Source organism: Heterodontus francisci, chromosome 13, assembly GCF_036365525.1.
Source record: "Heterodontus francisci isolate sHetFra1 chromosome 13, sHetFra1.hap1, whole genome shotgun sequence".
In the NCBI taxonomy this organism is placed as follows: Eukaryota; Metazoa; Chordata; class Chondrichthyes; order Heterodontiformes; family Heterodontidae; genus Heterodontus; species Heterodontus francisci.
The window spans coordinates 74,455,860-74,482,465 of record NC_090383.1 but is presented as its reverse complement, the minus strand read 5'-3'; the positions used below and the strand labels follow the sequence as shown (position 1 = coordinate 74,482,465).

The 26,606-nt window shown below is 43.0% G+C and overlaps 1 protein-coding gene across 1 annotated transcript; it reads left to right on the top strand.

Moving 5' to 3' along the window:
• Positions 1-1,457: 1,457 nt before the first annotated feature.
• On the top strand, positions 1,458-26,295 carry LOC137376804 (uncharacterized). The gene is made up of 2 exons (XM_068045825.1): positions 1,458-2,120; positions 25,729-26,295. Exons 1-2 carry the CDS (start codon positions 1,620-1,622, stop codon positions 25,846-25,848), a joined length of 621 nt encoding a protein of 206 aa, XP_067901926.1. The 5' UTR covers positions 1,458-1,619; the 3' UTR covers positions 25,849-26,295.
• Positions 26,296-26,606: the final 311 nt, after the last annotated feature.

Here is a 26,606-nt window from a genome sequence, read left to right as displayed (position 1 = left end):
TGCAACCATTGAGAACTTGATTTCCAAAAGAATTTGTGACCTCCCCCACTAAAAGTCACCTTTTTTTTTTACTTCTCCATCTGTCTCTTCTTGTGTGTGTGTGGGTGTGCGTGCGAGCGAATGTGTGAGTGGTTGTGGTTGCAACAATTTCGGGGATAAGGCATACTGATCAATAAACAATTGATTTTCTGTTTTTTAAAACCCACAAGAAAACCTGTCGCTGTCTGTTTATTTGAAAAATAAAACACCAAGGGGTTAAATCCTAATAAAAACTGACTTGCTGTGTGTCAGGTGGAGAGCTGAACAGCGGGAACCACCCAAATCGCACCACCTGGCATAACATATGTTTTTAGACTTGGAAAAGTCAGTATGCCAGATGATCTGCTCCTTAAAGGGCTGGTGGCAGCACATTGGAACGTGAGTGGGCTAATTCCTAACAAAGCATCTCCAGCAAAGGCTTCTCTTCCCACCTGTGTACTGCCATCCCAAAGTCCCCCAAGGATTCATTCATGGCACCCCTTGTCTTCATCCATCTGCTTTCCTTTAGTGACATCATTCACAGACATGATGCCAGCTTCCACATGTATGTCGATAACACCTCTTTTAACCCCTCCAATGCCTCTGTGCTGTCACACTGCTGGTCTGACATCCAGTCTTGGATGAGTCTTAGCTTTCTTCAGCTAGCACCGCAGCCTCACAGCTCCAGGGACCCGGGTTCGATTCCGGGTACTGCCTGTGTGGAGTTTGCAAGTTCTCCCTGTGTCTGCGTGGGTTTTCTCCGGGTGCTCCGGTTTCCTCCCACAAGCCAAAAGACTTGCAGGTTGATAGGTAAATTGGCCATTATAAATTGTCACTAGTATAGGTAGGTGGTAGGGAAATATAGGGACAGGTGGGGATGTTTGGTAGGAATATGGGATTAGTGTAGGATTAGTATAAATGGGTGGTTGATGTTCGGCACAGACTCGGTGTGCCGAAGGGCCTGTTTCAGTGCTGTATCTCTAAATAAATAAATAAACTTTGGCAAAACTGGAGGGATTGTTCTTGGCTCCCACCACAAGGGTTCCTGAACTCTCCAATTCTCTGACTCCAGCCTCTTGTCTTACACCATTTTGAATATTCTGTGGTTGGAAAATTACTGCATATTTAGGAGCAAGTCCATCTTACAGACATTTTAGTTAAGTGTCAGGCTTATTTAAGATAAAAAAAACTTTATTAGGTCTTACGTTTTACATTTGATTAAAAAACAATCACACAACTGTGGACCGATGGAAGCCACCCATTGAGTCGCTTATCTCCCACGGTTTGGAATACCTTCCCTGAGCTCATCTGCCACTCCAGATCTTCCTTAAAACCTATCTCTCTGTGTCAGCTTTTCGTCGGTTCCCTCTTTGGTTGAATGTCTTTTATCCTCATGCCTTTGTGAAGTGACTCGGGATGTTTTTCTGTCCTGAAGACACTATTTAACTGCCAATTGTTGCATTGGTTAGCAGCGAAATTATCAAATAATGTAACCAAGTCTCCCCTGCTCTCGCAAAGTGTCAGAAACTCTGCACAAGAATACAGAAAATACAACTTCGATCGATTGGTTCAGTCTGATGCATGTAAATTAGATAAAGAGTATGGACTGGCCAAGGTTGAGATTCCTGTCGTACCAAAGTGCAGGTTACATTGTTTATCTGGACGCGATAGTGCAAAAGTTCTGCTCTTACGGAATTATGACAATGCCTGTGGAAAAGACAAAATCTAGGGTAAAAAGGCAGTTGCCATTCATTGGTTTTACCAACTTTCAGGGCAAAAGGGAAAAGACTGACCAAGAAAGCTTGCTTCAAATTGACCAATCAATTACATGGGAAAATATAAAACATTTCAAAACTAAGTTGAAACAAGTCGATGTTCTGCCGACTGTTGAGGAGATCCAGGAAACAGCAAACGTACATAAACGCGAAAGCGTGCAAGAGCCAGAACCGGTCAAAAGGATATCGAATTCTAAAAAAGTTCACATTGCTTTTCTTCCAGACAAGTACGAGCCTTTGGTGGAGTATTTGGGAGAAAGTCTGAATGACAACAGCAAAGCGGACAAAAAATACGAAAGGAAGCAAAAGCTTAAAAAGTGCAGGAAGGTAAGAAAAAGAACATGAATGTTAAACATTTGAGAATTGGTAAGGTTGGGTAAACCCATGTGCCAATTACTTAATGGTAAAGAGAGTGTCTGCTCAAATGTTTCTGAACTGATCTCTATAAAAATAAACATTGCCGCTTGGTTGATTTTTTTTTGCAGAGTTAGATCAACGAAGTGCAGCCAAATGGAGACTTGATATAAATCATTGTAACTTGTTTAGAAATATATTGCGTTCCTCAACAAGATCACTCCTCAATCTAAACTCGGGGGAATATAATGCACGTTTATTAAACCTGATCTCAGGATTTAAACCTTTTAGGCTGGTATCATTTTGATAAATCCCCCGTCTCACCTGGCCTGAACTCAAACCAGTATGCCCTTCCTGTTTGGTGCCCAGAGCTCAACGGAATACCCAATATGGGGTCTGACCAATATTACGATAAGCCCAAAGCTATCTTTTTTTTATTTTTATTTTCTCCCAACCCACTTCCTACAATGACTCTATACTCCCAGTTTCTCTGTCTCTGTTGCATCTGATTCAACGATGCAATCTTCTATACCAACACTTCCAATTTTGTCTTCCCTTCTCCTCAATTGAAGATCGCCCACACCATGACCAACAGCACCCTCCATTATATCCATTCCATTTCAAGCACTTTTACTCTCACTCCTTCCCCTCCCTCTCAGAACCATGATAGGGATCCCCTAGTCCTCACATTCCACTCCACCAGCCCCAGCCTTCGTATTCAACGGATCATGCTTAGGAAAGGTTCTCCCCTGGGAAACTGACCTATAAATGAAAGCAAACTCATTGTCCAGAACAGCCGCTTGCTGGGCTCCCTGAACCCGCTGCTCATCTATATGGGTCTTTATTGAGCATGGGAGAGAGTTTTTAAATTCCTCTAACAGGATTACTTCTCTGAGTGTTGTATTTTTAAAGCCCTCAGTCACTGGTCAAAAGCCAGCTGCTTACTTCTTTCATGCTCCATATAAGTTTGATTAGCTTGCTTTTTGAGGGTTCTAAACTTTTGATGATAGGCTCCGGGTACTAATTCATATGCTCCAAGGATAGTGTTTTTTACAGTTCTTAATTTGATGAACTCTCATCTGGCAACAAGGAATACACCTAATGGGCTTTTCTGGTTAGTTTGCTTTGCAGTAAAGGAGACCAGGCCTCAGCTGGCCATTTTAGCTGTCTTGCTAGTTTCTCGAAGGACACGAAAAATGCTTCCACATATTCCTCATTGAACTTTGGAATTAATTGAGCGAGTTTTAGCAATCTTGTACCCAGCCCTGAATTGTGCTCCTGCATATTGGCCATGCTTTCACTAGGGTTACTCTGTCACCTCCTAGCTAACTCAAGCCGCTTCAGCACTCTCTCTTCAGATTCTTTCCGGAATATTCTATCTCTCTCTCTCTCTCTCTCTCTCTTTTCCCCCTCCCCCCCCCGCCTTTACTTCTCTTCACATTCCTTTTGGAAGAATCCCTCTCTCTCCCTCTCCTGCCTCTCTCTCTCTCTGTGTCTCTCTTTTTCCTGTCTCTCTCTTTTTCCTCTAATTCATGTTTCCTTTGTTCCAATTGTATCTTTGCTCGCAGTACCCTCTCTGAGTCTGCTTCTAACACTGCTTCTGTTTCTTCAGATTCAAGAGTAACACGGTTGGCCACTAGCCTTAGGAGTTCAGACTTCCTAGCCTTGCCATGTCTGTGATCCATCATTTTTCTCAGCTCATCCAAAACAGTGCTTTTAACTTATCCCAAGTTACTTCACCTTGGCTTGGAGAGCTGCTCGCTTCATTTGCAAACATGTTAGTTTTCAATCACACACAACTACAAGAAAACCTGTATTGAAAACTTACTCTTTTTGATTGGGAACAATTTGGCTTCGCACTTCCAATTTCACTGATTCGTCTGTGGGTGAAATCCCAGATAAGCCCCCAAATTTCTGTTACAACCAGGTGAGAAAGGTGTTTAGGGGTCTTTTGCTATCTTTACCTGGTCTTATTGTAACAGGGTTTAATTTTATAAACAGTGTTTTGAGCTCTTCCTTTGAATTCTTGTTCAGAGATTTCTAATTATAAGGCAAAGAAATGAGCACTCCAGCTTTTTCTTACATTTAAAGAAGAAAAAATGAAAATTATTAAAACTTAAACTCTAATGTGGTTAACACCTATGGCTATATGACACGCCCACGCTAGCATGCACACGCGGTACACATGCAAATAGGGATAGAAAATAGGGCGGCACAGTGGCGCAGTGGTTAGCACCGCAGCCTCACAGCTCCAGGGACCTGGGTTCGATTCTGGGTACTGCCTGTGCGGAGTTTGCAAGTTCTCCCTGTGACCGTGTGGGTTTTCGCCGGGTGCTCCAGTTTCTTCCCACAGCCAAAGACTTGCAGGTTGATAAGGTAAATTGGCCATTATAAATTGCCCCTAGTATAGGTAGGGGATATGGGATTACTGTAGGGTTAGTATAAATGGGTGGTTGTTGGTCGGCACAGACTCAGTGGGCTGAAGGGCCTGTTTCAGTGCTGTATCTCTAAATAAATAAAAGAGGAGAAGAAAGTATAGTAGAGAGGGGTTTGAGGCAGTTTCAGAAGAGTTTCTTGTTTACTGTGCTTTGAGCTCACTTGATTGTAGGTTGTCTTGCTTTTCATTGGGGTCCAGTATTTTTAAACCTATTCACTTAGAAGACTTTTCTCTCTTTGAGGTTTGCATGTTTTCACAAGATTCAGTTTCCTGAGAGTTGAGTAGGCAGGAGAGAAGCCTTCTCAAACCAGGAGCCAGGAACTTTCTCAGTTCAAGTTCCAACAGCCATTTAGTCATGTGACTAAAGCTGGTCTGACCACTTTTTCTGTGTTTGTGGATTCTGCTATCTTAGCAGTCAACCTGGAATGCTAGCTCCCCCCACCCCACCTTCAACATTTGGTAATCAAAAGTCCATTGTTGGTTGAATGGGTCAGGGCACGGTTCTTTGTCGCTTGTTCCAACTCTGTCTGTTACTATGCAAATGTATTTCCAGTCAAGGGCTTGCAATTTTAAGTTTTAATGTTCATGTGGTGAAATAATGTGTCCCTCATTCTTGGCAGGTAGGGGGCTTGCCTGACACTGTACTTGTCCCATTGTAAATCCCATTGGCCTTGCAACATTAACCCTTTCGTGATTTAATCTCTCCTGCTTTCCACCCTATCATTGACCTTCCCTTTTGTTCTTTCTCTCCACTCCCCCTATCACTGACACTTTTTCCCTTTCAATACCTATTACATTTCTAACTTTTTCCAGTTCTGATGAAAGGTCATTGACCTGAAATGTTAACTGTTTCTCTCTCCACACATGGTTCCAGAGCTGCTGAGTATATTCAGCATTTTCAGTTTTAATTTCAGACTTTCAGCATCCACAGTATTTTGCTTTTGTTTTAAAATACCTCACACTTTCCTGCATTGAATTTCACCCACCACAGTTTTGCCCACACACTCAATTGGTTCTGTAACTTCTCAATTCCTCTGTAACTTCTCCCACCTACACAGTATACTGTTTCTCTTAATTTAGTGTCATCTGAAAACTTGGATTTACTACCCTCAATTTCTTCAACCAAGTCATTGGTAAATATGGTAAAATAAAAATCCTGAGATTTCTGGGGAAAACTACTTGCCACATCTGCCAGATTGCATTCCCTTTATACATCCTCTCTGTCTCTTCCCTCCAACCAATTATTAACCTATGTCCTAAGGTTACCTCTTTAATCTCTTTACTCATGTACTGTGTGCCCTCATTTTTGAAACCATTTTTATAACTTTAGCAACTTTCACTTGTACATTTATTGAATCATGTATTTGAATCCATGGGTATGGATCAAAAGAGATACCCTTCGGTGTCTTCCTATTTAATTTATGCCCTCATCCTCCCAAAATGTATTATCCGCAGATGTTCACGCTAAATTGCATCCACCGTCTGTTTTTGTTAACTTTATTAACCTGTTTGTCTTTCACAATCCTTGTCCTGGAACCAATTCCTTTTCTATAGTTATCTCCAACAGCTCTCGTACACCTATGTTCTCACTTCCATCAACATTTGTAAAAACTAATGCAAAATACTCATTTAATATCTCTGTGTCATATGTTTATCTTTCTCCAATAATACTTCTTTCTTCATTCCTGAGCTACTCTACATTCTCTTTAACTCTTACTTTTTACATGGTAGATTAAAGCCCATACTATTTTCTTTATATTTGCCAACATTTTTCATATTTTCTTTTGACTTCCTTTGAACCTGCCACAACACTTTCTATATATCTAGTTTTGGTATTGTTTGCTCTAAATTTTATCACGTGCCTCCCTTTAAAGGTTCAGTTTAGTTTTAATCTGTTCATCCACTGACATACATTCTTGCACTCTCCTTTTGTCTTTTCACAATATATTTATGTTTTGTTTTTCTTTGGCATTTGAAGATTCCTCCACTGCCCACCCAAGTACCACATCAATTTTCTCATTTAGATTAGATTAGAGATACAGCACTGAAACAGGCCCTTCGGCCCACCGAGTCTGTGCCGACCATCAACCACCCATTTATACTAATCCTACACTAATCCCATATTCCTACCAAACATCCCCACCTGTCCCTATATTTCCCTACCACCTACCTATACTAATGACAATTTATAATGGCCAATTTACCTATCAACCTGCAAGTCTTTTGGCTTGTAGGAGGAAACCGGAGCACCCGGAGAAAACCCACGCAGACACAGGGAGAACTTGCAAACTCCACACAGGCAGTACCCAGAATCGAACCCGGGTCCCTGGAGCTGTGAGGCTGCAGTGCTAACCACTGCGCCACTGTGCCGCCCTGATATCTTCACTGCTTTCCTCTCTCAGCCTCTGCACCGAGCGACTTCTCATTCTCAGTAATTTAAACCTCCATCTCAACATATCATACATTCTCCTCTGAGTTTGCTGCACTCCTTCCATACAAACTCCCCTACCCATATTTAAGGGCACCCTCTTGACCTTGCCATCTCATGTGGCCTTGCCAGTCCCATCATCTCAATCACAGATAACACCATCTCTGATCACTTCCCTGAGTTCTCTCCACTCACATCCCCCTTCCCCCTCCAAACCCTACTTCCTTTCTATGTCTGCCCTGGTGGAACTCTCTCCCAATCCACTTACAACTGCACTTTCAATTTACCAACTGTCTAGCCTTTGGTCCTCCATTCACCACCCTAGCCTCTACCTTTTATGCCCTGGTCCCCAATAAAACCATTCTTTCACTGTGGTTCTTCCCTAGGTGTGGTCCTCATCTTCGCTCCCTTAAGTCCAAGGGACACAGACTTGAACATATGGTGGACAACTGGTTTAGCCATTCATTGCCAAATCATCCTGGAATGCAAAGATAACTCACAGCTTCTTTTCGCTACTACAAACCGCTTTCCTCAGCCCATCTTCCCTGTCTCATCCACCCTCAACAAGTTCAAAGAGCTAATGCACCTTTTTGTCACGAGCCTCCCTTTCCCTAGCCCACCAGGCCAAACTTCTTAAGGTGCCCCCCTGCCCTAGCCCTGAACTTGCATCTTTCTCTAGCTTCTCTCTTATCTCCTCTCGTGCCCTATCCGAGCTCATCTTGCCCATGAGATCCACCTCCTGCTCCCTCGACCCTATTCCCACTAAACTGGTTACTGCCCAACTACCCTTCCTGGTTCCCATGTTAGTTGAAATTGATAAAGGTTGTCTCTCCTCAGGTACTGTTCCCCTGCCCTTCAAATCTGCCATCATCACCCTTCTCAAAGAAACCTTTGATCCCTCTATCATTGCAGATTACTACCCCATCTCCCTTTCCTCTCCAATCTCCTAGAATGCGCTGTTGCCGCCAAAATCTGTGCCCATCTTTCCCAAAACTAAATTTTGAATCCCGCCAATCAAATTTCCGCACCTGCCACCGTACCAAAACTGCTTTATCAAAGTCACAAATGCCATCCTTTTTGACTTTGACAAAGGTAAACAATCTTGTCCTTCTTGAGTTGTCTGCAACCTTTGACAGTTGACCACATCATCCTCCTCTAGGCCTCTATACTGTTGTTCAGCTGGGTTTGATTGCCCCTGCCTGATTCCATTCTAATCATTCCAGTTGTAGCCAGAAGTTCAGCTGCAACGACTTCTCTTCCCACTCCCACACCGTTACCTATGGTATCTCCCAAGGATGTATCCTTAGGCCCCTCATTAGATCTCATCTACATGTGACATCCAAAACCACAAACATGAAAAACATTTATGCTGATGGCACCCAACTCTGCCTCACCACTACTTCTCTTGAATCCTCCATTGTCTCCAAGTTGTCAGACTGCTTGTCTGACATTCAGTACTGGATGAGCTGAAATTTCCTCCAACTAAATATTGAAAAGACCATTATATTTGGTACCTGCCACAAACTTCACCCTTCTCCATGGCAACTGTCTGGGAAGAGCCTTGTGTTATAATTAACTCTTTGAGATGAGATTCCGACCACAGATCAGTGCCTTATTTATACCTCTATAACATAGCATGTCTCTACCCCTGCCTCAACTTATCTGCTGCTGAAGCCCTCATCCATACTTTTGTTACTTCTAGACTTGACTATTCTATCGCCCTCCTGGCCTGTCTCCTACCTTCCACCCTCCATAAATTTGAGGCTAGCCAAAAATCTGCTGTCCATGTCCTAGCTGGCACCAAGTCCTGTTCACTCATCACCCCTGTGCTTCTGACCTACATTAGCTCCTAATTGAGTGACACCCTGATTTTAAAATTCTCATCCTTGTTTACAAATCCCTCCATGGCCTTGCCCATCCCTATCTCTGTAATTTCCTCCAGCTCTACAGCCGCCCGAGATATCTGTGCTCCTCCAAATCTGGCCTCTTGCCCAACCCCAATTTTAATCACTCCACCATTGGTGACTGTGCCTTCAGCTTCCGAGGCCCTAAGCTCTCGAATTCCCTCTCTAAACCTCTCTCTCTTTCCTCTTTCTTTCTTTAAGATGCTCCTTAAAACTTACCGCTTTGACCATGCTTTCGGTCATCTGCCCTAATATTTCCTTATGACTCAAATTTTGTTTGATACATTCCTGTGAAGCACCTTGGGATGCTATAGAAAGGCAAGTTGTTGTTTTTGTTTCCAACTGCTGATCTGTCGACTTGTTTACTAATTTTTCTGCATAGTTGTTCGTCTCTAGTCTCAAACCTAGACTTTGCCCAACCCATTTTCATAGTTGTGAAAATCCTGCCTCACTCTTCTATTTACCCTCTCTGCAAGCTTCAACTTTGGTTCTGGTGGAAGCTTTTTTTTGTTTTAGATGTTCTCCAGATGTCCTTGAATGGGAATACTTCCCTTATTGAACTAGCCTTGCAGCCATACATTGGCCTTTTCAAATCTTCCTCTCCTTTATCCATCTAGCATTTGGTACAGGAAGCCATCTGGAGATTAGCACTCTGGAGGTCTTGTTTTTAAAGCTAGGGCCCATCCAGTTTCCTTTTGAAATCATTCAGCATCTCCACTTCCACCAGTCTTGTAGGCCATGAGTTCCAGGTCATTACCATTCGCTGCATAAGATCATTTTTCCTCACATCCCCCCCTACATCTCTTGCCCAAAATTTTAAATCTGTGTCCCTGCGTCCTTGTACCATCAGCTAATGGGGGCAGATTTTCTTTGTCTACCTTATTTAAACCTGTCATAATCATGTGCACCTCTATCAAATCTGCCCTCAATCTCCTTTGGTCCAGGGAGGACAACCCCAGCTTCTTTAACCTAACCTTGTAGCTAAAATCCCTCATCCTTAGAACCATTCTGGCAAATCTCATCTGCAGCCTGTCAAGGACCCTCACATTCTTCCTGAAGTATGATAACCAGAACTGGAAGCAATACCCAAGTTGTGGCCTAACTAGAGCTTTATAAAGGTTCAGCATATCTTCCTTGTTTTTGTGCTCAATAACTCTATTTATGAAGCCCAAGATCCCATATGCTTTGCTAACTACTCTCTCAATATATCCTGCCTCTTTCAAGGATCTATGCACATGAACCCCAGGTTTCTCTATCTCTGTACACTCTTTAGAACTGAACTATTTAGTCTATATTGCCTCTTTCTATCCCTTCTGCCAAAATGCATCACCTCACAATTCCTTGTATTAAATTCCATCTGCTATTTGTCTGCCCATTTTGCTGGCCTATCTGTGTCCTGTTGCAGTTAATTGATATCATCCTCACTTTCTACCACACCTCAAGGTTTGAAATTTTACTCTGTATTCCAGTATCCAAGTCAGTGGTCCTAGCCCTGAACCTTGGGGAATACCACTGTCTACCATTCTTCAGTCTGAAAAACAGCCATTGTCCTCGAGCTGATTTTTTTTTTTTGTCCGAGCTGACTCTGACCCTTCTATTCCATGAGCCTCAATTTTGTTAACCAGCTTGTTACGTGATAGTTTGTCAAACACTTTCTTAAAATCCGTGGAGACAACATCCATTGCTTTCACTTCATCAACCTTCTTCGTTACTTCATAAAAAAAATTCAATTAGATTAGTCAAGCCTTTTACAAATATGTGCTGGCTCTCCTTAATTAATTCAAACCTCTCAAGGGCCTTTTGACTTTTTTCCCCCCTTGATTATTGTTTCTAAAACCTTACTCACCACTGATGTTAAATTGACCAGCCTGTAGTTGCTAGGACCCTTTCTTGAATACGGGTGTCACATTTGCCCCTCTCCAAACATCAAGTACCTCCCCCATATCTAGGGAACATTGGAAGATTATGGCAAGCCCTTCCGCTGTCTCCACCCCAACTTCCTTCAGCCACATGGGATCTAAGCAATCCAGACCAGGCAATTTATCCACTCTAAGCTTAGTCAGCCTTTCCAGTACATTCTTCCTATCAGTTTTCACCCATCCATTAACTCTACCATCGCCGCTTTTATTGATATTTTGTCAGCATCCTCTTCCTTAGGAGAGGTGGTGGCGTAGTGGTAATGTCACTGGACTAGACAGCCAGAGGCCCAGGCTAATGTTCTGGGGACATGGTTTGAATTTCACCACAGCATATGGTGAAATATGAATTCAATTAATAAATCTGGAATTAAAAGCTAGTCTATTGTGACCATGAAACCATTGTCAATTGTTGTAAAAACCCATCTAGTTCACTAATGTCCTTAAGCCAAGGAAATCTGCCATCCTTACCTGGTCTGGCCAATATGCAACTCCAGACCCACAGCAATGTGGTTTATTCTTAAATGCCCTCTGAAATGGCCTAGCCAGCCACTCAGTTATATCAAACCACTACGAAGTCTAAGAAAAGGAATAAAACTGTACGGACCACCCGGCATCGACCGGGGCACTGGAAACAACAAATGGCAAACCCAGCCCTGTCGACCCTGCAAAGTCCTCCTCGCTAACATCCAGGGGCTTGTGCCAAAATTGGGAGAGCTGTCCCACAGACTAGTCAAGCAGCAGCCTGACGTAGTCATAATCTCGGAATCAGACCAAACAGATAATGTCCCACACACCACCATTGCCATCCCTGGATATGTCCTGTCCCACTGGTATACAGTCGGGGGGGGGGTGGGGGTGGAGTTGCCCTGAGAGTCCTCAACATTGACTCCAGACCCCATGAAGTCTCATGGCATCAGGTCAAATATGGGCAAGGAAGCCTCCTGCTGATTACCACCTACCACCCGCCTTGGCTGATGAAATCCGTGCTTCTCCATGTTGAACACCAATTGGAAGAAGCACTGAGGGTCACAAGGGCACAAAATGTACTGTGGGTGGGGAACTTCAATGTCCATCACCAAGAATGGATCAGTAGCAAAACTACTGACTGAGCTGGCCGAGTCCTAAAGGAGACAGCTGCTAGACTGAGTCTGCGGCAGGTGGTGAGGGAACCAACAAGAGCGGAAAACCTGTTTGATCTTGTCCTCCCCAATCAACCTGGTGCATGTCTATGACAGTATTGGTAGGACTGACCACCGCACAGTCCTTGTGGAAGCGAAGTCCCGTCTTCACATTGAGGATGCCCGCCATTGTGTTGTGTGGCACTACCACTGTGCTATGAGGCACTGTGGGCCATCAGCAGCAGCAGAATTGTATTCAACCACAATCTATAATCTCATGGCCCAGCATATCTCCCACTCTACCATTACCATCAAGCGGGGGACCAACCCTGGATCAATGAAGAATGCAGGAGGGCATGCCTAGAGCATTACCCCAGGCATACCTCAAAATGAGGTGTCAGCCTGGTGAAGCTACAACACAGGACTAATTGCATGCCAAACAGAGGAAGCAGCATGCGATAGACGGGGCTAAACGGTCCCAAACCAACGGATCAGATCAAATTCTGCAGACTTGCCATATCCGGTCGTGAATGACTGTGGACAATTAAACAACTAACAGGAAGAGGAGGCTCCACAAGTATCCACATCCTCAAATATTCACTCCACGGGATTCACGGCCCGATTCACTCCACGGGATATCAAGAAATGGCTGAAGGCACTGGATACTGCAAAGGCTATGAGCCCTGCCAACATTCTGGCAATAGTACTGAAGACTTGTGCTCCAAACTAGTCGTGTCCCAGCCAAGCTGTTCCAGTACAGTTTCAACACTGCCATCTACCTGGAAATGTGGAAAATTGCTCAGGTATGTCCTGTACACAAAAAGCAGGACAAATCCAACCTGGTCAAATACTGCCCTATCAGTCTACTGTCAATCATCAACAAAGTGATGGAAGGTGTCGTCAACAATGCTATCAAGCGACACTTTCTCAGCAATAACCTGCTCATTGATGCTCAGTTTGGGTTCCGCCAGGGCCACTCAACTCTTGACCTCATTACAGCCTTGGTCCAAACATAAAGAAAAGAGCTGAACTCCAGAGGTGAAGTGAGAGTCACTGCCCTTGACATCAAGGCAGCATTTGACCAAGTATGGCATCAAGGAGTCCTAGCAAAACTGGAGTCAATTGGAATCAGGGGGAAAACTCTCCGCTGGTTGGAGTCATACCTAGCGCAAAGGAAGATGGTTGTGGTTGTTGGGGGTCCGTCATCTCAGTCCCAGGCCATCACTGCAGGAGTTTCTCAGGGTAGTGTCCTAAGCTCAACCATCTTCAGCTGCTTCATCATTAACCTTCCCTCCAGCATTATGTCAGAAGTGGGGATGTTCGTTGATGATTGCACAATGTTCAGCACCATTTACGACTGCTCAGATACTGAAGCAGTCTGTGTCCAGGTCTTGCTGCAATATCCAGGCTAGGGCTGATGAGTGGCAAGTAACATTTATGCCACACAAGTGCCAGGCAATGGCCATCTCAAACAAGAACGAATCTAACCATCTCCCCTTGACATTCAGTGGCATTACCATCACTGAATCCTCCACTATCAACATCCTGGGTGTTACCATTGACCAGAAACTGAACTGCACCAGTCATATAAATACTGTGACTACAAGAGCAGGTCATAGGCTGGGAATTCTGTGGTGAATAACTCACCTCCTGTCTCCCCAATCTACAAGGCACAAGTCAGGAGTGTGATGGAATACCCTCACTTGCCTTGTTAAGTGCATCTCCAACACCACTCAAGAAGCTCAACACCATCCAGAACAAAGCAGCCCACTTCATTGGCACCCTGTCCACCACCTCCAACTGCCTTCACCACTGACAGAGTGGCAGCAGTGTGAATCATCAACAAGATGTACTGCAGTAACTCACCAAGGCTCCTTCGACAGCACCTTCCAAACCCGTGACCTCTAACACCTAGAAGGACGAGGGCAACAAATGCATGGGAACACCACCACCTGCAAGTTTACCTGCAAACCACTCACCATACTGACTTGGAACTGTATCGCCATTCCTTCACTGTCGCTGGGTCAAAATCCTGGAACTCCCTTCCTAACAGCACTATAGGTGTACCTACACCCCAAGGACTGTGGCGGTTCAATAAGACACCACCACCACCTCCTCAAGAGTAATTAGGGACGGGCAATCAATGCTGGCCTAGCCAGCGACATCCACATCCCATGAATGAATAATTTAAAAAAAACACCAATACCAAGTACTCATTAAATATTCTAGCCAAGCCTGTGCCTCTAAGCATACATCACCCTCTTATCACTAATAGGCCTCACCCCATCTCTTACTTCCCTCTTACTATTTATATGCTGGTAGAAGATTTTTGGGTTTCCTTTTATGTTAACTGTCATTCTATTCTCAAATTCTCTCTTTGTCCATCTTACTTTCCTTTTCACTTCCTTTGTAAACTTATTGTATTTGGCCTGCTTCACACTTGAAGAATTCACCTGACATGCATCATACAGCCTTGTTTTTTTATTTCATTATATTCTTTATCTCCCTTGTCATCTAAGTAACCCTGGCTTCGGTTCCCTTAACTTTCACCCTTGTTGGAATGCATCTAGCCTCTACCTAAAACATCTCCTCCTCAAAGATCACCCATTGTTCTATTACAGTTTTTCGTGTCACTCTTTGGTTCCATTTTACCCTGGCTAGATCCTCTCCCATCCATTTGAAGTTATCCCCTTCCAATTTAGAAGTTCTATCTTAGATTGTTCCTTGCTCTTCTCCATTACTAATTTAAACCTTATGATACAATAATCAATCTTGCCCAAGTGTTTCCCCACAGATACTAGGTCCAATTAGCCTATCTCATTCCCCAACACCAGATCCTGCAATGCTTCCTTTCTAGTTGAACTGAGAACATACTGGTCAAGGAAGTTCTCCTGAAACATTTCAGAAATTCCTGCCGCTCCTCACTCTTTACTGTAACATTATCTCAATCAATATTTGGGTAATTTCTCCAATATCATCACACTATATAGTTCTTGTACATCCCTGTCATTTCCCCTGCAGATTTGCTCCACTATCTCTCCCTCTCTCTCTCTCTCTCACTATCTCTCACTATTTGGAGGCCTATAGAATATGCCCAGTTGCGTGATCATACCCTTTTCACTTCTCAACTCTAACCAAATGGATGCCCCCTCAACAGCATCCTCCCTTTCCAACACTACAATGTCTTCCCTAATCAGTACTGCCACCCTACCTCCCTTTTTTTCCTTCCATATCTTTTCTGAACACTGTATCCTTGAATATTAAGCACCCAGATCTCACCATTTTTAAGCCACTGGTACGATCAGGTGAGGAGGGGTCGAATGGTTCCCTATTTTTCCCTTTCCTTGTTTGACCGCAACAGGTTTACTTTTTTGAAAAGGATACACTTGCCAATTCAATGAGCGTTTAGCTGTTTATTCGCTGTTTATTCGCTGTGATCATAAAAATAACTCATCGGACAGGTTTGTTTGAGTTTAACAAAGAAAGAAGTTAGCTTTATCATACTTAAACCGATCTAAGTAAAATAATAAAGCACGCACTGACTTTCTCTCGCGCGCGCACACACACAAATAGGTTAGAGTGAGGGGGGAGGATAGATTGGTCAAATTAGAGAAATAAAAGGGGGTATACAGTTTGTGGAAGTTGGTGACTCGGTAGGCTTCAGGCTGAATTTGCGCCAACTATCACTCTCTCTCACACACACACACACAGATGGGTTATAGAGTGGGGAAAGGTAGATTGGTTGAGTTGGAGTCCATAAAACAAGGTACAAGTCTGTGATGGTTGGTGATTCGGCTGGTCCTGAGGCTTTTAGTTTGAAGAGATAGATGACTGGTTCGGTGAGTCTCTTGGAGATAGCGATGCGGATGATTTCCTCCAAAGGGGTTTCTAATTGTAGCTGGAGTATGCAAAGGTGATCAGTCAACAAGCAGGATTTGAAAGCTTTCAAGCTAGTGTAATTAGTATTTTTTAATTAAGGGAGTAACTAATTAATCCACGGGTAAGTCATGGCAGGAGAGCTCAGCCCCGTGATGTGCTCCTCCTGCGCTATGTGGGAAATCAGGGACGCTTCCAGTAAACCTGATGACCGTGTGTGCAGGAAGTGTATCCAGCTGCAGCTACTGGCTACCCACATTACGGAGCTGGAGCTGTGGGTGGATTCACTGTGGAGCATCCGTGATGCTGAGGACGTCGTGGATATCAAGTTTAGTGAGGTGGTCACACCGCAGGTAATGGCTGCACAGGCAGAAAAGGGATGGGTGACCGCCAAATGGAGTAGTAGGCGCAGGCAGATAGTGCAGGAGTCCCCTGTGGCCATCCCCCTCTCAAACAGATATACCACTTTGGATACTGTTGGTGGGGGGGGGGATGACCTCCCAGGGGAAAGCAGCAGCAGCCAAGCTCGTGGCACCATGGGGGGCTCTGCTGCACAGCAGGGGAGGAAAATGGGTGGAAGAGCTGTAGTGATAGGGGATTCTATCGTAAGGGGTGCAGATAGGCGTTTCTGTGGCCGCAAACAAGGCTCCAGGATGGTATGTTGCCTTCCTGGTGCTAGGATCAAGGATGTCTCGGAGCGGTTGCAGGACATTCTGAAGGGGGAGGGTAAGCAGCCAGAGGTCATGGTCCATATTGGTACTAACGACATAGACAGGAAGAGAGATGAAGTCCTGCAAAGTGAATACAGGGAGTTAGGCAGAAGGTTAAAAAGCAGGAGCTCCAGGGTTGTAATCTCAGGGTTACTCCCTGTGCCACGTGCTGGTGAGGGTAGGAATAGGAGGATGGCAAATGAATGCGTGGCTGAAGATTTGCTGTAGGTAGGAGGGCTTCAGCTACTTGGATCATTGGGATCGCTTCTGGTGCAGAGGTGACCTGTACAAGAGGGACGGGTTGCATCTGAACTGGAAGGGGACCAATATCCTTGCGGGGAGGTTTGCTCGTACTACTCGGGAGGGTTTAAACTAGTCTGGCAGGGGATGAGACCCAAAGTAGTAGTCTCTCCGATGAGATAGTTGAGGCAAATGTTGCGGTTAAAGCAAGCAACACCAGTAGGCAGGCCGGGCAGGGGCATGACAGGGAGCGTGGAAGGTCTGGTAGGCTAAACTGCACTTACTTTAAGGCAAGAAGCCTTATAGGTAAGGCAGATGAACTCAGAGCATGGATTGGGATATTATAGTTATTACGGAAACGTGGTTGAGGGATGGGCAGGACTGGCAGCTCAATGTTCTGGGATACCGATGCTTCCGGTGTGACAGAGGTGGAGGTAAGAGAGGAGGGGGAGTTGCACTATTGATTAGGGAGGGCATCACGGCAGTACTTAGAGAGGATATCCCGGGGGGAATGTCTAGCAAGGCCATATGGGTAGAACGTAGAAATAAGAAAGGGGTGATCACTTTGATGGGATTATACTATAGGCCCCCCAATAGTCAGAGGGAATTGGAGGAGCAGATATGTAGGGAAATCACAGATAGGTGTAGGAATTATAGCGTTGTAATAGTAGGTGATTTTAACTTCCCTAATATTGACTGGGACTGCCTTGGTGCTAAGGGATCAGATGGGGAAGAATTTAAGTGTGTCCAGGATAGTTTTCTGAAGCAGTATGTGGAAAGCCCTACTAGAGAAGGGGCTACGCTCGACCTCCTCTTAGGAAATGAGACTGGGCAGGTGGTTGATGTGTCAGTGGGGGAGCACTTTGGGACCAGTGACCATAACTCTAGCTTAAAGATAGTTATGGAAAAGGGTAGGACTGGTCCTCAAGTTGAAGTCCTAAATTTGGGGGAAGGCTAATTTCGATGGCATCAGACAGGAACTCTTAAAACTTGAATGGGAGAGGCTGTTTACAGGTAAAGGGACGTCTGGCAAGTGGGAGGCTTTTAAAAGTGAGATAGGAAGAGTTCCGGGCCGGCATGATCCTGTTAGATTGAAGGGCAAGGCTGGCAAGTTCAGGGAACCTTGGTTGACGAGGGATATTGAGGGTCTGGTCAGGACAAAAAAGGAGGCATATGTCAGGTTTAGGCAGCTGGGATCAAGCAAGTCCCTCGAGGAGTATAAGGGATGTAGGACTACACTTAAGAAGGAAATTAGGACGGCAAAAAGGGGCCATGAGATTTCCCTGGCAGATAAGATAAAGGAGAATACTAAAAGATTCTTTAAGTATATTAAGATTAAAAGGGTAGCTAGGGAGAGAGTAAGTCCCCTTAAGGATCAGTGTGGCAATCTATGTGTGGAGCCACGGGAAATGGGCGAGGTCTTAAATGAATACTTCTCATCTGCATTTACCGTGGAGAAGTTCATGGAAGCTAGTGAGTTCAAGGGAGGGAACACCGATATCCTGGAGCATATCAACATGACAAAGGAGGAGGTGTTGGAGGTTTTGAAGCACTTTAAGGTGGATAAATCCCCAGAGCTTGACCAGGTGTATCCCAGGATGTTATGGGAAGCAAGGGAGGAGATTGCTGGGGCCTTGGCAGAGATTTTTGTATCATCGTTAGCCATGGGTAAGGTACTGGAAGACTGGAGGATAGCTAATGTTGTGCCTTTATTTAAGAAGGGCAGCAGGGATAAGCCAGGGAACTACAGGCTGGTGAGCCTTGCATCAGTGGTGGGAAAGTTATTGGAAGGGATTCCGAGAGACAGGATTTATATGCATTTGAAAGGCATGGTCTGATTAGGGATAGTCAGCATGGCTTTATGGGTGGGAAATTATCTCTCACAAATTTGTTTGAGTTTTTTGAGGAGGTGACCAATTGGATTGACGAGGGCAGGGCGGTGGACGTTGTCTACATGGACTTTAGCAAGGCCTTTGACAAGGTCCCGCATGATAGGCTGGTCCGGAAGGTTCGAACACATGGGATCCAGGGTGAGCTAGCCAATTGGATACTAAATTGGCTTGGTGATAGGAGGAGGCAGAGGGTGGTAGTGGAGGGTTGCTTTTCAGATTGGAGGCCGGTGACCAGTGGTGTGCCGCAGGGATCGGTGCTGGGCTCTCTGTTTGTCATATATATTAATGACTTGGATGTGAATGTAGGGGGCATGATTAGTAAGTTTGCAGATGACACCAAAATTGGTGGTATAGTGGACAGTAAAGAAGGTTGTCTAAGGTTACAACATGATATAGATTAACTGGGAAAGTGGGCAAGGGATTGGCAAATGGAATTTTATGCAGACAAGTGCGAAATGATGCATTTTGGGAAGTTAAACCAGGGCAGGACATATACAGTGAATGGCAGGGCCCTGGGGAGTGTTCTTGAGCAGAGAGACCTTGGGGTGCAAGTACATAGTTCCCTGAAAGTTGCAACACAGGTAGACAGGGTGGTGAAGAAGGCCGATGGTATCCTTACCTTCATCGGCTGAGGCATTGAGTACAAGAGTTGGGACGTAATGTTACAGTTGTACATAACGTTGGTTATGCTGCATTTGGAGTACTGTGTGCAGGTCTGGTCATCTCTACAGGAAAGATGTGATTAAGCCAGAGAGGGTGCAGAAAAGATTCACAAGGATGTTGCCTGGTTTGGAGGACTTGAGTGATCAAGAGAGATTGGATAGGCTGGGTCTGTTTTCCCTGGAGTGAAGGAGGGTGAGAGGGGACATGATAGAGGTATATAAAATTATGAGAGGCATAGATAGGGTACATAGCCAGAGTCTCTTTCCTATGGTAGGGGTGACTAAAACTAGAGGGCATAGATTTAAGGTGAGAGGGAGGAGGTTTAAAGGGGATCAAAGGGGTCAATTTTTCACACACAGGATAGTGGGTATCTGGAATGAGCTGCCAGAGGAGGTGGTGGAGGCAGGAACAGTAGCAACATTTAAGAGGCATCTGGACAGGTACTTGAATGAGCAAGGCATAGAGGGATATGGAATTAATGCAGGCAGGTGGGATTAGTATAGATAGGCATTATGGTTGGCATGGACGCAGTGGGCCAAAGGGCCTGTTTCTAGGCTGTACGATTCTATGGAATGAAGAGAGAGAGAGAGGGACCCCCACTTAGGGTCTGCTCATGTCAGAGTCCAGTTACTTCTCCTTTTGCTCCAGAGAAAACAACAGTTTAAAACCACAGATGGACAGGGGCTTGTCACATGACAGTCACTCAGTGATTCAAACATCACAGTTAACAGTATTTCTTCTTGCTAAGATAACAGGTAGTTCCTTTAAACTTCCTGCGTCTTGGTTCTTGCTGGGGACCTAGCTGACATTTCGTGTCTCTCCTCACAAACATTGCAGTGTAGGATACAATGTTGCAAATTAGGTGATATGTTAAGCTTAAAGGCTGACTTTGCTGGCAGCTTGTCTTTTTAAAATTGTCTTTTTAAAAAAAAATATATAAATTCAGATCTCCAGTCAGTGGACCAAAGAAAATTATCATTCAACAAAACGCCTTGGAGTAACAGACTCCTCTGAGTCACTGTTCTCCTCATGTTTTTCCGGCACTATGTACCTTAGCTGTATTGTAACATTACTCCCAAGCTGGCCAGATTTCGGGCTTCTGCAGACTCAAAATTCTCTGGCCAGCCCTGGACTTCTTTTCCAAATGTTGTCAAAATATTTGAGATGTATTGCCTTTAAGGATTATACAGAAGTCACAAACTACACATCAGCAAATTGCATCTTTAATGGACTGGAATATATTGTTTCGCCTATTGTTACGACCGAGGCGGGAGGAGTGCACTGTTAATTCAGTCCCACCTCTCCACAGGCCACAGGATATCAATAAATTTTCCAACTTACTGAAACAGTCAACTAGATACTCTATTTGTCCCCAGAATAAAGCACATCAACCAGGTTTCTTTAATTAACAATAAAATTATCCATTTGTTACAAAACCAAGTCTTAACCAATAATGAAATAAATATATATACGAATTGAGATATTAAAGCTCCTTGTTTTTCCTTAGTCCTCACGCATATCCACATACATCCAAAAACCCAGTTAACTGGAAAAAAAGAGGATTTTTGTTTACAGTTGTTACAAAGGAATAGAAGGAATAAAAAGAAACGTAGTCTGAAAAGATCTGCAAGAGAGTCCTTTGGTTTGGCGAAGTGTCCCAAAGTCAAATAGTTGGCTGCCACTAGGAATTTTCCAGGCGAGGTGGGTGAACAGTCTGTTTGGGTAGGTTTCCAAAGAAATTCAACTGCAGCAGGCATTACATAGGTCTTCCATAAAGTGTGCAGCAACTGGTGTCACTTCTCTGTTACACATTCGATGCAAAAGTCCTTTTTAAAGATGCAAGGTTTCTGCAAATATTCAGGGTTTCTTCAAAAGATGCAGGAGGCAATAGTCCAACTTCATACAAGCTTTTGCTTTTCAAGAGCAAGGATTCTTCAAAGAGAGGTAATACTTGTCTGGTTTTTCTTCTGATCTCCTGGCAGGTCCATATCAAATTCCAACTGCCTGCTTTAGTCCAAACCCACTTTTTCTTTTACAGTTCAAAATGAAACCAGCTTTACCATGCAAGTTTCATGCTAAGTAATAAATTCTCTCTTGTCACACAAAGGGTAACTCTTGGGTCAAAACCCCCTGTGGTTGCCTTGAAATCACCTGCTGTCCAGTCCTTGTTTACCAGTTCAACTTTTGATGAACTTCCTTTTTAAAAAAAAATGCCCAAAGGTCAGCCTCTTCAGTTTTTAAAATACAGATTCCAAGTTTTACCGAAAAATATATGGAAAGCCTGTAACACTTCTGATACCTCAGCTAATATATCACCTAAACTTTTCTTCTAAAGATCCATGTCAGCTCAAATTAGTTCTATCTTTGTCAACAAAAATAAAAACAGAAAATGTTGACAATACTTAGCAAGTCTGGCAGCATCTGTGGAGAAACATTTAACGTTTCAGATCTGTGACTTTTCATCAGAATGGAATTCTATTTGTCTCTTCTACCTTGTTCATTGCTTTCTGTATATACCTTATATTTTTTGGTAAAACTTGGAATCTGTATTTTTAAAACTGAAGAGGCTGACCTTTGGGTGTTTTTTTAAAAAAGTAAGTTCAACAAAAATTGAACTGGTAAACAAAAACTGGAAAGCAGACGTTTTCAAGCCATTGTCTTCATTGCTTTCTATCTTGGTTAACACTTAATTTTCATGGAGAGAGTAATTATATCAGCCACCTCAACATTTTTAGACCTTTAAAATATTATGTCAGGAAGGTTGATGCCAGCCATATCTTGATATGCCATCCCAACTTCCATAGATGATTTGAATGCCTGAGGACTATGGAGGTAATTTGCTGAGCTCATTTACTAGATTAAGGATTGTGGCCCTGAAATTCTGTAGAAGTTCTCTTGGTCACTTGCTGTAACTTTGCAGGAGACCAGTTAACCTCCTAGAGAAATGTATCAATGGCCTTATTTTATTCTTTGGTGGAATCTGGGCACGGAGTCACATGTAGGCCAGACCGGGTAAGGACAGCAGATTTCCTTCCCATTAGTGAACCAGGTGGGTTTTTACAACAATCAATGATAGTTTCATGGTGCCATTACTGAGACAAGTTTTCAATACCAGATTTTTGTTAATTCATTGAATTTTTTTAATCAATTAAATTTAAACTCTACCGGCTGCGTGATGGGATTTGAATCCGTATCCTTAGGGCATTAAGGGCCTCTGGATTGATAATCCAGTGATGTTACCACTATGCCACCATCTCCCCTGAAGCCACTTCAGCTGCTTTTACCATTTCTCTTGAGATTGCTGATCTTCTACCAAAGTTAACCTGGGAGCTGGTAGAATTCCCACTGATTATCAGGACTTGAGTGAATTATGTGCATTAAAATCAGACATGGGATCCCAGCTGTGTTCATGGTAGAAATGTTACAGCACATTGGAATGGGGAAGGGAAAAATCAGCCAAGGTGACCTTATTGCTATTTCCCACTGAAAAATCTGTATATATAAATGATGCATGTGGACAACACTGGGCAAAAAACCTGCCAACACTGACTGCTAATCCTCCTGGGTAAAGAATATTCACTTGAGCAAGGTATTGGTGGGTGGTCAACGCTGGTGGAACTTACTTTAGCTTGGGTGAATGTATTTGGGGGTGTGGGCAGGAATGAAAAATGCACATGAAAACCAACCCTACCCCTCCTCTTTGTTGTTGGGATGTGGGTGAACTGACGGAACTACATTTATTACCCATCCAAGTTGAGAAGGTGGTAGTGTGTGTCCTTGAACATCTGCAGGTGTTGTGTTGATGGTACTCTTGCTATGGTGTTGGGTAGAAACTTGTGGCATTGTGACTCATTGATGATGAAGGAATTGGAGTATATATCCAGGTCACGCTGATATGTGACTTGGAGGGGAATTTAGAGGTGATGGTGTTTCCATGACTTCTCAGTGGTAGAGATGTAGGGCCGGAGGGTGCTGTCAAATTAAGCTTGGTGAGTTACTGCAGTACATACTGCAGCTGCAATACAGGGAACCAATCAATAAGACTGCTTTGTCCTGAATGGTGTTGAGGACCTTGAGTGTTGCAGCAGTACTTGTTCAGCTGAGTAATAAACATTCCATCATAATCCTGATTTGGGCCTTGTATATGGTAGAATGGCTATGAGGGATCAGCAGGTGAGTCAGAAAACTCATCTTCTACCTGGCTCTGGTAGCCATGGTGTTGTTATAGCTTATCCATTTAAGTTTCTGATTTGTGGTGGTGACCCACCCAAGATGGTGATGGGGAATTCTGCTGGTGGTTGGGCTTTTTCTTTTTTGAGATGTTTATTGCATGGCACTCACATTTGTCAGTCCCAGCTTGAATGTTGTCTAGGTCCTTGAGTATGGGCTGCTTCATCAATAGAGGATTTGTGAATGGAGTTGAACACTGCAATTGTCAACTTATAATTTTAAGTGAGGTGTTTACCTGACTAAAATAAATGGGTAACCCCTTTATCAAAACAGTGAACAGAGGGATTGCATACAAATATCATCAACAGTTTATTTCTGGGCTGCAAAAAGGGCAGGTGTACAGTTTACCAAAATGTAAATTATTTACCATTACAGTTTTGGACTGGCTTAGTGGGACATTAAGTAGTATGTACATCAGAAAATAAAAATTTGTTTCAAGGTGGAAAATGCACCCTGCCTAGAAAAATACATTCCCTTTGACCATTTTAGAAATGTATTCTAAATGTACTACTGTGCGCAAAGCAAACAGTTATCTTCTTTGATTTGCTTTGCAGCTAAATCAGGCCAAATTCCACATGCAGCAGATCTGATTACAAAACCGAATAACAAATAACTATTCCCTGAGGAGCGGTTGCAGCAATGAGTTAGGACACTGGGACCTCAATTTGGATCCAACTCTATTGGCAGTAAGGCTGCTCTTTGAAATAGGTTTGGGCGGTATCTACCCAGTTCTGAAATAAGCAGTTCACAATTGTCCATAATTTGGCAGTAAATTTGCAATTTTATTCAGAAAAGCATAAGGCTTGACACAAAAGCAAAATACTGTGAATGCTGGAAATGCTTATCAAAAACAGAAAATGCTGGAAATACTCAGCAGGTCAGCCAGCATCTGTGCAGGGAGAAATAAAACAAATGTTGCCAGACCTGCTAAGTATTTCCAGCATTTTCTGCTTTTTGATCAGGATTGCTGATTTGTTACAATGTCACTTGTGCAGGAAAATGTGCTTGTTTTAGGTTGAGGTAGCAAGGTGTGTGTGCTTGAGGCTGACACTGTGTGGGAGAGAGCAATATATTCCTAGCTTTGACACTCATCACCTTCATGATCCTAAACTATGAAAAGTCTGCATTGAAATTAATTTATTAGGACGTATGCTTTGCTTTAGGTTATAGTGCTAACATTCATTACATTCGATTTTTTGGCTTTACAAGTGAAGGAATATACAAAAGAGAAACACTTCAACATGGGCACCTCTCCAGAGGAGAGTCTATTGTATATCTGTCTGTCCACCTATACAAGAAAACTTTGGCCCTTAGGGCAATATTATAATTAGTATCTTGGGCACCAGATGTTTAGGTGCTAGCTGGTATTAACACTTTTACTGATATCTCTTGCACTAATCCAGTCCTGCCCAACAACATCCTAAAAAAAAAAAGTAAAAGATATTGCAGGAAATATCCGGGTTTAAAAACAAAAGTGCTGGAAATACTCAGGATTTCTGGCAGCATCTGTGGAGAGAGAAACAGAGTTAACGTTTCACATCAGTGACCTTTCATCAGAATTGGCAAAGGTTTTGTTCTGTACATTTCATAACTTTCTTTTAAGAACAACAGCAAGAATTATGACAAGGTTTGTAGTTCATTTTGTGGACTACCTGCCCGCCACTTGTGGTCTTCAGCAGACTTGCTATGTTGCTTTTATTGATGGCCTGCATGCCTATTCGATATTGTAGAGCTAAGATTCAGTGGTGTTCTCTCTCATTTTCTTGCTCTTGCTCATTTTCTTGCTCTCTAGTAAAGAGAAGGGAAGAAAATACTACTAGGAATCTAAGCTGCTCCAGTATCCAAGGAACAAGTGAAAAACTTTCATCAAAGTAGAACTTTTGGCATTATTGTGTTTTTAACTCTTTCTGTTCCAGTGAGGAGTGCTTAGCCTTCATTTGGCAATGACCTGCTGTGATATGAATGATGCTGGAAAATCACAAATGGAAATTGTATCCACCAGTCTGTGGTGCAGCATGTTAGAGCATAACTGAGAGTCACTCTCAAGTATGACATTACTTAATTGAAGAATAGAACAATGGTGACATAATTGTAATTTGGATGCCTGTGTTTTAGTAATGCAAATATTCAGCTAGCTAATAATAATTTTACTTATTTTCTTTAGAATTTTTTCAAAGTCCTTCGTACTGGATGGAAGTACTTTGTACTTGGCATACAAGAATTTGCAAACAATTATACAGCGCCGTACGGAACTACTTTCACTGTGATTACTGAGATGCGCTGAAGGACTGACTGAGCATTGAGGGATTTCGCAACTTGTATTTCTATTTTAATGATGCAAAATATTGAATCTGTTTGTAACTTCAATTTTTTAAAATATTAATTTGTGCTCAATATGTAACTGTATATTTATTAAGATGTTAAATGATGGTTCTGTCACAAGGTAAAGCCAAACAATAGATGTTGCCATTAGAAATCTTTAATTCATGCATTACCTTTTTAATAAGGATTATTGATAAAACTAAGGCAAATATGTGGCTTTTGTTCATGATTGCTACAGTCAGTATATTGTGTTGTCATGAACTGTCTTCACAAATATACATTTAGATGGAACCTGTTCTCATTGTAATTGCTACTAAATTACAAATTTAATACATTGTGGTTTCTTTGTAAGTTGGAATAAATTTTTTTGATTGTTTCTGACTATAATAGAAATAAATGGACAATAGATGTTAACCTATAACCTATGCCTTTATTGTGATTTTATTGTCGCCTGACCAATCTATACCTTCATGAATGACTTCCCAGCTCCAAATTATTATTGGACTATATAAATCAGTTTATTAGGAATGTCAGAAAACTGGTTATATGCGACAACAGCTTATTCTGCTGGTGTTAATCCTGTTCTGAGTTTTCCATTACATCCAACAAACTTAATGCAAATTTTAACAAAAAAATTGAAGGGAGCAAAGGAAACATTTGCTTGTAAAGGCTCATTAAAACTTTATTAATGATGCCAGCAGAAAGTGATGTATTTTTCTG

Coding starts and splice junctions, on each gene's coding strand:
- LOC137376804 (XM_068045825.1), top strand. CDS start 1,620: ATGGACTGGCCAAGGTTGAGATTCCTGTCGTACCAAAGTGCAGGTTAC. Junction 2,121..25,728: donor AGCTTAAAAAGTGCAGGAAG/GTAAGAAAAAGA, acceptor TATTTTCTTTAG/AATTTTTTCAAAGTCCTTCG.